The sequence below is a fragment of the Ambystoma mexicanum genome, chromosome 10 (assembly GCF_040938575.1).
Source record: "Ambystoma mexicanum isolate Mex_15411 chromosome 10, UKY_AmexF1_1, whole genome shotgun sequence".
Taxonomy (NCBI): domain Eukaryota; kingdom Metazoa; phylum Chordata; class Amphibia; order Caudata; family Ambystomatidae; genus Ambystoma; species Ambystoma mexicanum.
Window position 1 is genome coordinate 1,607,896,928 of NC_090932.1, and position 16,107 is coordinate 1,607,913,034.

A 16,107-nucleotide genomic window follows, 5' to 3' on the forward strand; every position below is an offset into this window, starting at 1 on the left:
ATTTGATTTACTGTGTTAGTATAGAACTGTGATAAGCCGAGAAATTTGACCCCTCCTTGATCATCATTGTGGTTATTGGAAGTGTTATGCTCTCAGTAAAGGTGTAGGAAAGGTATATCATATGAAAAAGATATAACGGATTTCTGATAGGGAGTTGCGGTCCTCATAACAAGTACTGCGACGAGGAAGAGTAGGAGTAATAGTCACTGTTGCTGTATTACACCGCAGAGTTCTATGTGTAGAATAGAATATCACAGAGTTCTAAATATTGTGGTTTGTATATTTAGTTCTCACGGACGCTTCCCTTTCTAATATGGCTGCTTCCTTGACAGGTCACACGTACGCCTACTTCCGCTCACGTGATACGCAGGGGGGTTTCAACCCTTGCACTTCCTATAAGCGCTTATGTTTTCTATGGTAGCCTCCGTTGCGACCACGTGACACCTCTGCTTGGGAATGGCGCCGCGCTTGGAAAAGAAAGGAAAACGCACCGGGGATTGTCCGGGGGACGAAGAAACCCGTATCGCCCTGGCCACTAGCCTTGAGGCGGTATTGGAGAGCCGGAAAAACGCCAACGCTGTATTCGACATTCTTGAGTACTTGCAGGTAAACCCATAGAACAGCACGCATGCGCATATTGAGGTTCTGGTTAAGGAGGTATCCACTGGGCATGCGCAGGTAGTCTTTTAGCAAACGTGGTATCTTCGGGAGTTACTTTGCGCCAGTGCCCGTTTTTCAAATGACTGAACAGCGGGCAGTGCTTCGAAATCACGTGGCCGTCTTAATTATTAGACATTTGAGTTGCCATGTGTGTGCTGCTGTGATCGATGATTTTTTTATATATATATTTTTACTACCATGCCTTTTTTCTGTAATAGGGCAGTTTCCAGTAAAAAAAAAAAAAAACTGTCAAATACCTGTAGCGTGTGACATCTATATACACTATGACATAATGCACAAAATGTGGCTGTTGTGTGTTTGTTTACTACAGTGTTTTAAATAGAAGCTCTTGATTGCAAGAATTAGTCTATGGGAGCCGGTTCCATGTAGTTGGTTTTATTTGTGGTATTTATTTATTTGCATTTTTAATGCGCTTATGTCTTAGTTGCGTATTTATAACGCGCTTAATACCCAGAGGTTTCTAAGTGCGGACTGAACCTGTGTTGCTCTGCATCGTTTTGTTTCCAAGGCGAGCATGTTGCCGCTGAGCTATCCTTCCGGTTGGCAGTAGCACATTACAGGGAGCAGTGATCCTGGGCATCCTTTTCCCAGGGGAGTAGAACACTGAAATTAAAGGTTTTCACTTCGGGTTCCTCTTATTGCAGATTAACTACAGACCCATCTCCAACATCCCTTACATAGCCAAACTGCTAGAAACGGAATTGTAAAAAAATGTCGACCTGGGAAGTGCGACGGCCGAAAATGGCGTGTTTAAAAAAAAAAAAAAAAAAAAATCTAAACACCCCCTTTACACCATATATATATATATATATATATGGGGGGGTAATGAGATATTATAGAAATATTGGGGGGGCAGCAAGGGGGTCTTCCCCGCATATCTATGTGGTGTAAAGGGGATTTAATTAAAAAAAAGTCTGCATTTTCGGCCGTCACAATTACATGTGGTCGCAGTGATCACATAGACACCAAGAAACTTACATATACAAAACAACCCAAGAATTTATAGGAGAGCACTGCCTACTAGACCAGGCACAAGTTGGCTTCAGACCAATGAGGGGAACGGAATCGGCTCTCCTCTCAATATGGGACAATCTAAAAGCAAACACAGACTCGGACAACAGTACTGCCCTGATACTTCTAGGCCTACCCTCAGCATTCGACACAGTCAACCACATCCTCATAAAGCGATTAGAAGGACTGGGAATAACAGACACTGCCCTACTATGGATCAAATTCTTCCTAACAAACAGAACCAAAACCGTATGGATGAAACCTTTCAAGTCCAACCCAAGACACTCCACATGCGGAGTACCACAAGGATCATCTTTCTCCCTGCTTTCGTTCCACATCTACCTATCTCTATTAATCAAAATCATCAAAAGACACAGCCTCACCTGCTACAACTACGCTGACGACACACAAATAATCTTCAAAATACAAGACACCCAAGAAGAACACCCAACACTAGAGAACTGCCTTCGCGATGTATACAACTGGATGAACTCGAACCAGCTCAAAATTAACGCTGGGAAAACAGAGATAATAATTGTCACAAAAAACAGAAGAGACAACGACTAAATCGCTTGGCCAAGATAACTTGGTACGACCCCAGTGCCATCGTCGATTGTAAAAAAAAAAAAAAAACTGGTGGTCTTGATGGACATCAATCTCACTCTAGAGCCACAAGTAAACGCTCTACTGAAGAAATGCTTCTTTCTCCTGCGAGCAGCAAAAAGGATCCTACCATTCCTGTCATTCGCCAAAAAAACACTTATCATCGCTCTCGTCATTTACAGAGTAGATTATGCCTATGCCTGAACAACTTCTAAAAAAACAGCAATGCATACAATACGCGGCAGCCAGACGAGAACACATCACATCTGCACTAAAAATACTACATTGGCTACCAATAAAACAAAATAATACAAAGAGTCAATTACTAGTATCACAGTTTCTGTACTTTCAGGTAAATATATCAGTTGGCGGTGAAGTTTGTCACATGCAAACTGCCCAGGAAGGAATTGTCTCCTTGGAGGGGGCCTTTGGAGCTTTTTCACTATTCAGGCTAGCACTCCTGGTCATGCAGCCTTTTCAGTGGCAAAGGCGAGTGAAAGGGCAGTTGAAACCTCATTAAGGCGTGATATCACCTGAATTATCAAAATGGTCGAATCTGGCTGTTAAACGTCCCTGGACAATCAAATTGAGCGAACCGAGCAAGCCAGTATGAGCCCATGCCCGAAATCGCCTGTCGATTAGAGTGCATACTGAGACGGTTGAGGGTTTATTTGAGAAAACCTTGGGGGATCTTGGAAAAGATATACCCCCTGTCAGACTAGCGGACAGGGGGATAAAGAAGTGGTGGAAACTTCCTTAGTTCATCAATAATGTCAACCGAATCCTCATACTCAACACAAGAAAGGTCTAGCTGGGAATAGATCTCGAAATGGTCTTATTCCGGGCGAGGCCCTCGCTCTGCCGGACCTATGCAGCTCTGTCGCTTCTGACCATCAGTTTGGCCCCATTTTAAAAACCTTATGAAGCTATTAATGATAACGCTAAGGATTGGGCAACGCTGCTTGCAATGTTACATTTTAAAGTTTTATTTATCAAGGGCTACATTACAGTAGTCAACGAGACTGAAAACCATGGCCGAAACAAAAAGGTAAGTACCCCGAAACACAAGAGGATTTTACCACATCATGCAGTACCCAGGGCAACCATCGGGGAGTGTAGGAATTACTACATTACGGTTGGGGAAAAGACAAACCCTGAACTGTGTAGATCTTGAACAACAAGGTCAGCCTAATGTAGGGGCCCAGGAAGAGAATGAACATCTGCACGTTGTATGCTTGGAGGCAGTGTCGGATGACCAAGTGCGTTCTATCTACCCTTGGGTGTCTGGCGGACCCTATAAATGCTACATTAGATTCACACAGCATACACTTGATTGAGACAGAGAACTGTGGGCTGGAGGAGATTCTGGCTATATCAAGACCTTACTCTATGTTGGGGCGCAGTTGAAGGAAAAAAACGCGAAGAGCTCAGCAGGCTGTAAAGTCGAAGAAATAAAAACCACAGCCTTTGCTAAGGTCAAATGATTCAAGAGAATTTTGTGTAGGTATTCAGAAAGAAAATAAAAAATAAAATAAAAATATTATGGCGGATATGGCCTGACAGAACCTGAAGCCTTTAATGGAGGTGGAAAGGGAAGGGAGCAATGCAGATTGTGTAGCCTCAAGTCCCCAAATGGACTGCTCTGTCTACTCAATTGGAAATGAAATCGATAACGTAAATCCCTGGGCGTAAAGTGTGGATAGCCAGGTTATAAGTCAGAGTGGTGGTTGAAGAACAACAGGTAAGGTTTCAAAACTTAGCAGAAAAACAACTTGAAGCAGACACTAGATTTCTGCTGAGCCCGAAAACAAGTGTTGCAAAAAAGGCCTCTCGAACCCCAAATGCAACAGTGGCGGAGTTCAATTACTTTAAAATACAGGTTAAAAATTCATCTATCCAAAATGGCAGAGAGCCAGGTGTCAAAACCGAGTCCAGCCGTACAACGCACAACGATGTGTTTGCAACATTAGTTCAAAAAGAGACTACTAGTAGAAAATTGCTTTTAATAGCAGTTAAAAGTGCGAGGGGCTCAAAAACGGGTACATCTAATACATTTTTGGGGGGGAAAGGGTTCACGGAAAAACCATAAGAAAGATGAGTGTAGGTGTCTGTGTTTAGAAATGCTGGTAGATAGAGAAGAAAAATCCTCATCCTGAATAAGCAAAATACCCTGGCCCTTTTTCACTGCAGTCCAAACCTCAGACAAATACGCTTGTACGATTTGTCTGAGATTGGATTTGTGGATGAGGTACGTTTGGATGCATTTTTTCCTCACATCCCACTCCCCAATTGTCAAATACACCTTATTAGAAGCAAGTGGGAGCCTTTGATTATTGGGCTTTGATTTGACATTACTGATGGAAAACTGCTGTGAAGAAATGGAAACCAATGATGGAATGGGCGATCACTCCAAGCTCATGGTTAGGCAACTAACGTGTGGCGAAGACCAAAGATCTGGGGAAAAGAATGTGTCAAAAATGGTTGTCTGGTCCCAATAAGGAAGCCATTGTTGACAAACGGGCTTGTAGAGTCAAAGGAGAATGTAAATATTCCAGGCAGCATCTTATGACGGTTCACATAAATTGGAAGCCTTGAAAATGATAGAGGAGGTCGAGATGCCTAAGAAAATAAACTGTGATATGTCAGCAAAAGATGTATGGTCATGGTCCTAGCACCACTAGGCATTTGCAAAGCCAAACCCCCTGCTTGTACTAATTCCTGGTACACCCCCAACCTCAAAGACCTACGAAGTAAAAAAAGAAATGCTGAGAGCCTGTGGAAAAAAACACCTGCGTTGGACAATAAACAGCAATTCAATATATTAGCCAACTAATACAAAAAAAACACTATTCTAGCCAAAAGCAACGCCTACAATGTCAGAAGTGAGAAAGCAACTTCAGGCCTGAAAGATCTCTTCTCCATCCTATGCGAACTGGAATCACCTTCTGTGACCCCAGACAACTGCACCAAAGACATGCAATGGTGCATGAACATACAAAAGGCGCTCACTATCAAGATCATCCTTCTGCAAAACAAAATCTTAGGTCACTCCATTAGCCCAGTCCATAGCCACAGACCTTCTTCCACTTACATTATACCCAAGATTCAAATGTGCCCCCATTGCCACAGTTGAAACGATCAAAATCATAAAGGGGCTAAAACCCTTCAGGTGCCAAGGGGAGGCCTGTACGGCCACACTCATTAAGGACTGCGACGAAAACCTGGCCCCATTTATCACAATGCTGATAAGTAACTCCTTCACCACCAACTAAGTACCTAAAAAATCTGAAAGAAGCATGGGTACTCCCACTATTAAAGAAACCTACATTCGATCCGAATGTGCTGACTATCAGCCCATCACAACAGTACCCTTTTTTCTGAAAATAATTGACAGAGTAGCCTACACACAAATAAAGAACCACCTTGAAACCTACAACCTCCATGGCCTTCGCCAATCAGGCTTCCGCCCTGGCGATGGCACTGAAACGGCCCTACTGGATTTAAAAATCCAAAAGGATCTAATCGGAGACAGAGGTGACCTAGCTATCCTCCTCCTCTTAGACTTGTCGACAGCATTCGACCTAGTAAACCACAACATCCTGTGCCATCACTTAGATCAGGCTGCCTACTTAACGCCATAAATTGGATTGAATCATTCCTCTGCAATCATGCTATGAGAGTGTTCTCCACCACAGCTTCAGCACCTCCCACCTCTGTCACCTGCAGAGTCCAACAATGCTCCTGTGTCTCTCCCACTTGTACAATATATTTATTAAGCCTCTTTTTGACCGCCTTGACAATCTGGGTGTCACCTATACAAACTATGCGGATGACACGCAAATATTGTTGCCTATCACTGGAAACCATGATCTAGACACCAAGTTCCTGAATACCATATACCTAACCATCCAAGCTTGGATGGAGCAACATGAACTCTGCCTGAATTATGATACAACTGAACTCCCCATCATAAGAAGCCCAGCCAAGTTGAAGAACTTATCATCGGCATACAAATCATTTGACATTGATGGCAATAACATTACTGTTGCCAAAGAAGCAAAAACTCTAGGTGTGTACATGGACGCGTCACTATCCCTAACCAGACAAGTGAACGGTATTACTTCAGCATCAGCCTATACTGCCAAACTCATTACCCCCTGAAAATAATTCCTAACCACAGACATTTGCATCACTCTGGCTAGAGCTCTAATTTTATCCAGGATTGACTATTTCAACTCTCTTTGCTGGTACAACAGCAAATAACATTAACAAACCCCAGATAGTGCAGAACAACGCAATCAGAGCTGCACTAAATATCTCGAAAAAAGACCATATCTAATCAACTAGAAGCAACATCGACTGGCTACCTGTACAAGACCAAATTAAATTTAAAATACTATCCTTATCACGTTCCTGCCTATTAAACACTGCACCATTATATCTGACAAAACATCTCTCCAAGTCCAATCTACAAGACCCACCTGCTCCTCTCACTCAGGTCTCTTAGCCACCTATATTTTCAAACTGAAAAAAGCATGAAGGTCCACCTTCCCGATTATCGCAGCCAACTATTGGAACACCCTGCCCTCAGAGCTAAGACGAGACCCTTCTTTCTGGTCTTTCTTCAGAAACCTCAAAACTTGGCTCTTTAGCCAAAACGCTTCTTAACCTCAAGTTTTGGGAACGTGTAACCGAAAAACCAATTTATGCACTGTCTCTCGCTTATCACCCCTGATTAACTTTTTGTTCTGGACTTTATTGGCGGTTTGAAATGGAATGGGCATGGAAGTGAGGAAGACTGAAAATCCAAACCCATTTATTCAAAAAGTTGTGATGTTCTTGTCCTTTGAATAGTGGAAGAAAATGCATGATTGTCATAAACTCGTACTGGAACCCGACAGCAGTGGGTGATGAGTTTGAGAAAGTCTCTGAACTCATTGATGATGTATATATCACTGATAAGGGTTCAGTGATATCTCTGGAGACCTAAACATTACTTGACTAAATAATAGTGGTGTGATAAATTGTGCTGACGGGGTCAACCTGCATCTGAAAAGTGGGGGTTAGCATGGACTACCTAAATGGATTCCAGGGACTTAAATATCTTGAACGCTACACAGAAGTAGATATACTGTGTAAGCCAACATAGACCTGTGGTACCCAAGTGACAATACTTGACTATGTTTGTCTCCCGTGACCTGCTACAAGAAGTAAAAGCTTTTGAGGTGGTAAACACCATGGCTAGTGACAATAACCTCCTGAAATTGTCGTGGTGGAGTGGGGCTGAGAGCGGGGGAGTTGGGATGAATGTGAACATTGAGGTGGTGGATGGGTGTAGTAGACTCAAGATGCCTCAAAAGAACATCGAGAGCCTGGCAGACCAATATGCATCATGGGTGAATCTATGGAAGGGGAATGATGTCTTGAACCTTCTAGACTAACCCCTGATGTGTTATGGTCAAAAGACATGGTCACTTGAGTAGTTTGTTTAAAAATCGCCATATTTATGATAACATCCTGGTAGGAAAGAGAAGGTAATTCAGGAGAATATTTTTATCTTGAGGCATTAACTCTTGCTGCCAATGAATTGAAAAATACTTAACTGCTTTGTGCCCACGGAGCAAATACGTCTATGTTCCAAGAAAACATGCAGGAGGCTGTCAGTAAAAAAAAAAATTAAAAAAATAAATAAACAGGTGAAGTCCGGAGCTTAATTAAGAGCAATGACACCCATCAGGATGCCCTTCACGTTAATGGGGTCCCAGTCCACTTGGATCATTTTAAAGCCTTTAAAGCCCTGTACTCTGTAAGTCAAGTCGGTAAGTGACGAAGGAAACATGAGTGCAGGTAAATGGTACCTCCCGAATAACGTAGAAGATATATTGGCACCAATTAGGAAAGCAAGTGCCTCATATGCACCTGGTTCTGATGGCCTAACAGGTGCCATGCTAAAGTAGGAACCGGAGGCATGGACCCGCTTATGTCTTATTCGAGCAAATTGAAGACTCATGTAATATAGCTGATTCCTGGCTACGAGAAATTGTCATTTCAATATTCAAGAGGGCCAATAGGGGCTATCCTAAAAACAATTGCTCTTTTGGGTGTTATTGAATAGATTTCTGGCTCATGTGAGTTAACAAGACCGAGTGGTCTCCAAGGGAGCACCATTTTGGCATATTCCAAACAGGATTTGTTAGAGGTTTGGGAACTAGTCCAAATACTGCTTTGGTTACTCTGTTGACTGGCAGAGCATTGGAATGGAGATCAAGGATTTATGTAGCCTTTGTTGACTTGGTACAGGCGTTTGACAGTGTAAGCAGGCCCAGGTTGTGGGAGAAACTGGTAAAGCGTAGCTGCGTGAATGATCTCGGAGAGCAACTGAAGGCTCTACACACAGGGACTAGTCTGAGGTTGAACAGTGATGGTTTGCTATCGGATGAAATAAATACATTCAGGGGGCCTAAAGAGGGCTGCTCCCTAGCACAAGCACTTTTCAACCTTTACCTCTCGGCCATAGGTGAGAAATTAACCCAGGCAAAGTCTTTTCATCCAAGGTTCGGAGGTAGTCCAAATTATTTGGCTGCTGTAGACTGATTTTGTTTTGATGAACCAAACTGTGATTGGTCTTCAGCGACCACTAATAAAATTAGGAGTACGTTGAAGAAAAAGAGTTGGCGGTTAATGCGGCCAAAACAAATATTATGATCTTGGAAAAACTGCGAAAAGGGCTAGACTGCAGTTTCATTGGCGTTTTGAGTTCATCACGGATTGAACAGGTTATTTATATACCTTGGAGTTTGTATTAATGTGAGCAAGACTGAGGCCAAAACAGTTGAGGGAGGTGAAAATGTTGGCTAACCAAGCAAGGCTCCTTAATAAAAAACAAAATTACCGATTTTACCACTGTTGGATTTTTACAAATAAAAACTACGGCTGTATTGACATATGGCTCCAACATTATTATTCATTCCTCATTCTATATAGTCAGTAGTTATATGATATGATATGGCATTTGTAACGCGCCTATACACAAGTGTTTCAAGGCGTGACAAGGCAGGGAGGGGGGGAACAAGGGGAAGACAGACAACGATCCTACTAGGCCAGGTATCATTCAGACCGCGCAAGTGCAGGGGTAGGGGAAGGGAAAAGTGCAAGGGGCAGGGGAGGGGGAAGTGCAGTACAAGTAAGTAGAATAAAAAATATATAAATAAATGGGGCCAGCTGGTGGCAAGTGCAAGGTAAGTGCAGACAAGTGCTGGAAGGGGGGGCTGTAGGGATACAGAGACAGTCCCGCAGTGCAGAGGTTGCCAGGGAGGCAGTGCAAGTGGAGAGTGGCTGGGCCTAGGACCGGGGTCGGTGAGAGTGGCCCAGTTGCAATTTCAGTGCAGAATTTATCAGGGGAGAGGGACAGAGAACGCAGAAGCAAAGAGGAAGGTTTTGAGGTGCTTCCGGAACCGGAGATGGTTCTCCTCAAGTTTCAGGGAGGCAGGAAGGCTGTTCCAGAAGGAGGCCCCTGCCGCGGAGAGAGATCTACCCCCAGCTCGTTGCTTTGAGAAGCGGCTGACCCTGAGGGAGTTGGAGACGGATGAGCGAAGGGCTCGGGAAGGAAGATATTTAGGAAGAGGGAGTTGAAGGTATTTTGGCCCCAGCCCCCAGAAGGCTTTGTGGATAATGCAGAGGGTTTTGAACTTAATCCTCGCAGCCACTGGGAGCCAGTGTAGAGATTTCAGTCCTGGAGAGATACGGCCCCTGGGCTTGAGGCCAAGGACAAGTCTTGCAGTTCTGTTCTGGATGAGTTGCGGAGAGTGGAGGCAGGCAGATTAAGATGGAGGCTGTTACATTAGTCCAGCTTCGAGAGAACCAGGGCTCGGGAGACTGTGAGCTTCTGGGGGAAGGAGAGGAAGTGAAGAATACCTCTGAGGAGGTGCAGCTGGTAGTGTGACCTCTTAGAGACGTCAGATATGTGAGGAGAGAAGGAGAGTGTAGAGTCGAAGATGACCCCGAGGTTTTTAGCCTTGCAGGTAGGAGCAGGAAGAGGGCCAAGAGAGGCCGGCCAGAGAGCTGCAGGGAAGGAGGGAGTGGGTGTGCCGATGAGTAGAATCTCAGTCTTACTGGCATTAAGGCAGAGGTCATTGGCAGCACACCATTCCTGGATAGCAGACAGACAGTCAGAGATGAGGGAAGAAGAGGAGGAGGCCGAGGGAGGAACTTGTACAGGAAATGTATCTTGGAAACACCATGGTCTCTTTTTTTTTTTGCTATATTGAAATGGGTCGTGATGGAACACGAACAAAATGGGAACTACATTGTAGAGACCTGCTTGAAAGTGTATTGGTCTGCAAAGATGATTTAAGAATAAACCAGAATAAGGTAAAATGTAACCTTTTGGAGAGCAGATTGGCTATTGACTTTGAAGGAAGCAAACAGGCATTCTACCATCTAAGAAACGAATCTAGGGCTTTTGGCACTATCCCAAAATATTTGACCAAATTCCCTAATAGCTTTTACAGGTCTCCATTTATGAGGATTTGTCTGAACCTATTCCCAACTAACGAAGTGTTGTCTGTAGAACTCGTATAGGACCTAGAGACGTGCAATGTAGCTTCTGTAAAAAAGTGGGAACAGTTGAAAACAAAAAACATTTATTGCTATTTTGAACCTTGTTAACGACTTTGAGAACTAAGTACCTTAAGACCTTCTTGAACAACTTAAGCACTTTAAGCCTACTGACTGGTGGAGCCTTTTCTTGAGTGGGGAAATGACATCACTGGTTTTAGCGGCAGTATCATTTTTAGAAATTGTATTTGATAGGAAATCCTAAAGGGATATCTTAAATGTGAGATGATGTTTTGTTATGTTGAAATTCTGATCTTATTGTGATAAATGAAGATGAGTTAGATTATTTTATATTTGGAAATGGGTTTTAATTTTTGATTTTACATGTGATGGATTGTTGATGAAAGTCTTGCTAAAAGGTTTGTAATAAGCTGAAATGCAAGAAAAAGAAAAGCAGACTGGGGGAGCTAGACTAAGGCATCACTCTTTTTTTGTTTTTTGTTTGTATTTTTTTTTTATATTGAGTTTGTCACCCCCATGCAGGGCCAGTATGCACAGACCCGAAACCTGAGCTTGCTATGCCTATAGACCTTGGCTACAAATCACTCACGAAGACTAATACATCAATGGGTTATCTTATGGTCTTGTATAAAAGGGATGTGACCTGTGTGGTCCTCAGGGGAAATGGCCTCCAGGAGCACTAGGAGACAAGGACAGGTCCCTAGTACTATCACCCAGAGCCTGGGGTCCCTGGTATAAGGCTCTTGCAGGTTCATGTACCCAGAGAAGGAGGCAGCCACCCCAGAGGGAGTCTCCGGTGCAACTGAGCTAGTGTGCAACTGAGCACTCTTTACCCCACTTTTAAAATAAAAGTTCGACTGTGGTGTGGCTTCTTGGCGTCCCCGCGTGATTGTGTGCGTGCACGTCAGCACGTGGCACCCGCGCACCTCGAGGCGGTGAGCTTAAGAATTTGACCACATTATTTGGGTAAAAAATGTAGGGGTGACGCCTGCAACCCGCCGTATTCCCTTACCCCACCATATATATGTGTGTGTGTGTATGTATATATATATAATATACATTTGACCGAATTCCAACTAAAGAAAATTCGGACAAAAGTAAAAGGTCAAATGTTTTTCGAACAGTTAGGCTAATACCAATGGAGGCAGCTGATCATTAACCTGAGCAAGAGACAATAAAGTTCCTTTTCCGCTTCTCTATAAATCGATTTAGCCTACTTGATAAGACGTATATGTTCTGCACAACACTGAGTAATCTGTACAAGTGGTAACGCCCACCAGAATCCAATGTGTTGATCCTTTGAAAACTCTTGTACATGCCTGTTCGCGCCCAGTAGCTCCAAGCGCCGTCTGTTCCATTACTGCTGAGGATGAAGGGGATAATCACATCCCTCCCCCTACTTTTAATCTTTCAAGCAGTAAAGTTCTATTCCTTTCTGTAATCCGAAAACCCACCGGAGTGCATTCTTTAATGGCTTCCCATTTTACATGATTGAATCCTTTTCATTCATGTTTTGCACATTGTCCCAATGTCAAACCCTCAGCGGGTTCATTTTATCTGCAATATCAAGAGAGCAGAGGCATGTGTTCAATAACGCATCTCGACCCGCCAGCTTGGTAAATGGGGTGGGAGGGGTGCTGCTATCTAGCATCTCGTTATTTACATACTTTAAATTGTGGAATCGAGCCTCCTGCAGGAATAGAGCGTCTGGCTGAGCTTAATGAAAGTGATCGTCGGACGCAAACGCTTTGGTTTGCTTTTTTGCAAACCGTCCTGTGGAGGAGGATCACGTGCTGCTGGCACATGGTCCACTCTCTGCGTGCGGCTTGCCTTGCTGTGATGCGCCCTGTCGGCCATGTTTTAATGGTAGTGCAGCTTCTGTATCAAAATATGCTTTACTGATCTTGTGTGTTTTGGCACTCGCATGGCACACTGAAGAAGAGAGATCGGATGCGTTTATCCCTTTCCTCCCATTATATGGATAATGAATGCTTCCATGTGTTCTAACACTTTGAGTGCTAGGTCTCTCAACTAGCTTGCCCCCGCGGCTAATTCATGTCATTGGATATCCTCATTAAGCCCACTAACATGCGTCTTCAGCCTTAGTTGTTCTCTTTTTTATTCTTCCATATAACTTTTTATTAGCATTTTCACAAATTTTCCAAACATTGTAGCCCCCTGAGAGTCCAACCATCGAGAGTCCTTTAAGTCGTAGCCTCTTGGTAACAATTAACCTGGATTAGTCCACCAGGCCTAGCAGTCTCATCCTCCTTGGGCACCAGTTCCCCCTTGTTGCTTTTTGAAGAAACCCCAAGGTCCGGGACCAGTCCCCCGAAAACCATGATGACCTCCTTGCAAAGAGTAAGAGTTCTCTTTTAAATAACATTTCGGTAACATTCCCACCGCTTCTAGGCATTTACAATTTTTCCAACACTGTCTGTTTTGGATCTGCCGCCTGGCCATGCTTTTGCAGAGCGTTTAGGGTGCAGTCATCCGGTTTGGTACATATGCAAGATTTGTGCTCTGTTATTCGTTTCTTAATTGCCTTTTCGGCCACCCCAACATATTTCAGTGGGCATGTGATCAGGTAGACTACTCCAGTCATGTTACAGCTGGTAAAGCTTTTCTTTACCCAGGTAAATTTCCATCTGATGTCAGTGGACGTGCTCCTACTGGTCAGGTTACATACAGTGCATGCCCGGTGGGTCTACCGTGCGTCCATAGGGTGTTCAGACCTCTGATTTCCCTATTGTGCTGAGGCATCTTATGGACTAGTTTGTCCCTTATTTTTTGTCTCTGAATTTCTGTGGGTACCCCCTCTGCCTCAGCTGGTTCTTCAGTTGCTCTTCTTGTTTTCTATACATATCTGAAGTGGAGCATGATCTCCTATATTGTCCAAAGGGGAAATTCTCTCTGAAGCCTCGGATGGTAGATGCCAACCGGCAAGAGTTCTAATCCATAGTGTTTTTGTACATGCATGTTTAATGCTCCTTCCTGGGCCACGATCTGCAGGTCCAAAAAAAGGTATCTCGTGCTTACTGCTTTTGTAGATGTGGTTTTCTCTCATTCAGCCAACTATGGAAAGACTTCAGTTATTCTTCAAATCCCTGAAAGATCATAAACACATTGTCTATGCATCTTTTCCCTGTCTTAAATGTGGTTATTTAAAGGATAATGTTTTTGGCATAAATGCATGCATTTTCAAACTGTTCTGCGTGTATGTTTACCAAGATAGGTGCGCCCCCATCGCTGTCTCAGATACTTGTGCGTAAGACGACTCTTGGTATGTAAAGATGTTTTTTGTAAGGGCAATCTCTGTAAATTGTAAGAGTACATCACTGATGGAGTTCTTTGTCATCAGCAGCTGTTGGATGGTTAGCAAAGTGGCTTCTTGTGGAATCTCTGTATATAATGCTAGGATGTCTAATGTTGCCAAAATTTGTGAGGACACATCGAAGGTTGTAAACAGCATATTGAGCATAGCGGTAGAGTCCTTGATGTCTGACTCATCCTCTGGGTTTCATTCTTAATGAGAAAGTCCACAAATTGAGACAGAGGCTCCAAAATTGAATCAATGCCCGATACTATAGGCCGTCCTGGCGGGGGCCGGACCCCTTCATGTATTTTGGGGAGTGCATAAAAGGCCGGGAGCCTAGGATATTGTGGCATCAAGAAAGTTTCTGTTCTTCCTGGATGCTGGTGATGTGTTGGTCAACCGAAGGAATATGTGACTATGGAGGAACGTGAGCTGTGAAAGCCATAGGATGGAATCCATAGGTGCAGTGAAATGGGGTGGTCTGCAGAGAAGAATGAAAAGCATTAGTGGAAGCATAGATACTGTTCCATGGTCTGATTTGGTTCTTTCTGTCAAACCATTTGTGAGGATGGTACCCCGAAGAAAGAGAGCACTTGATCCCCCAAGCTGGAACATAAAAGGGACCAAAACCTTGAGGTATATTGTGGTGTTCTGTCCGAAACTATGGTAGATGGTAACACATGAAGGCAGAATATTTCTCTCAGGAAAACTGTGGCAATTCTTTCAGTAGAGGGAAGTTTAGGGAGCGGGACAAAACGAGCCTACTTGCGTGGCAATGGCTTCCCAAGGTGGAGATGGTAGAGGAGGTTAGTTTTTGTAACTTGCCAACCATAGAGGTCGTTGGTCTTTTGTTCTGTGCGCAAATAGAGCATGTCGTAACGTACTGTCTCGAATCTCTTCTTATGGTTGGCCAAAAGATCTACTTGCTAGATGCACAGTTAGAAGACATGCTAGACACTGCAGTGTTCTACTATCATGACATAGTGAGAGAATCTGATGTTGGAGTGCTGTGTTTGGCACAAGCACCTTATTTGTTTTTACAGATAAAGCCTTGAGTATTTAAGGATTCTGCAGGAGATAAGTGCAGGTGTGTTGTTGATGTTTTTGCACCAAGGTATTAACATGTAACGCAAAGGTACGTGATCCAAGCATCGATTCTTTTGAAGGTAGACAGGACTGAGTTGCCACTTCCTTTCTAGATAAGGCGTCAGCTTTCTAGATAAGGCGTCAGCTACAGTATTATCAGAACCAGGTATGTATGTAACAAAGATGTCACATTGGGCAAAGAAGTAAGACCACCTGTCTTGTTGACTATTTCGGCATTCCATCTTCTGTAATGCGCACCGGTTTTTATGATCGGTTCTGATCTCGCTGTTGTGCTCCTAAAAGGGATGCCTGTATTCCTTGAATGTGCTTTTAATTGGCAAAAGCTCCTTTTCAAGTATGGTATAGTTTATTTCATGTTCTGCGCGTGGCAGGTAGGCTAATGGATATTTTCTATCAGGTTGTTTTTGTAAGAGGACTGCTCCAAGAGCTCCTTCAGAGGCATCATCCTCAACAAAGAATGCCTTGGACGGGTCAGGTTGGCAAGGAACGGGAGCAGTGCAAAAGGAGGTTTTCCACATTAGGGACACATTTTCTGTGGAGGAAGTCCAAATGAAGGGAACATTTTTCTTTAGCAAGTAGGCCAAAGGCCAACACCATGGTAGCGTAATTTGAAATAAACCTCCTATAGAAGTTTGATAGTCTGAGAAATCTCTGAATGTTTTAGACTTTGGAGTAAACCAGTTTTGAATAGTGGTTATCTTCCTCTGATCCATTTGAATGCCTGCGTTGGAAAGAATGAAACCAAAGAGACATTTATCCGGTTTCACTAGAAGATGATTTTCGCTGAGTCTGAGTAGGACTTGGTCTTCGGT

At 43.5% G+C, this 16,107-nt stretch overlaps 1 protein-coding gene across 1 annotated transcript in view; it reads left to right on the forward strand.

Moving 5' to 3' along the window:
- The first annotated feature begins 378 nt into the window (after nt 1-378).
- The window catches only part of NOC4L (nucleolar complex associated 4 homolog), a 255,328-nt gene continuing 239,599 nt past the window's right edge, over nt 379-16,107 (forward strand). The window contains exon 1 of the mRNA XM_069619985.1: nt 379-606. Within this exon, the coding sequence (XP_069476086.1) occupies nt 457-606 (150 nt within the window). The 5' untranslated portion in view covers nt 379-456. The remainder of the gene's footprint in view (nt 607-16,107) is intronic.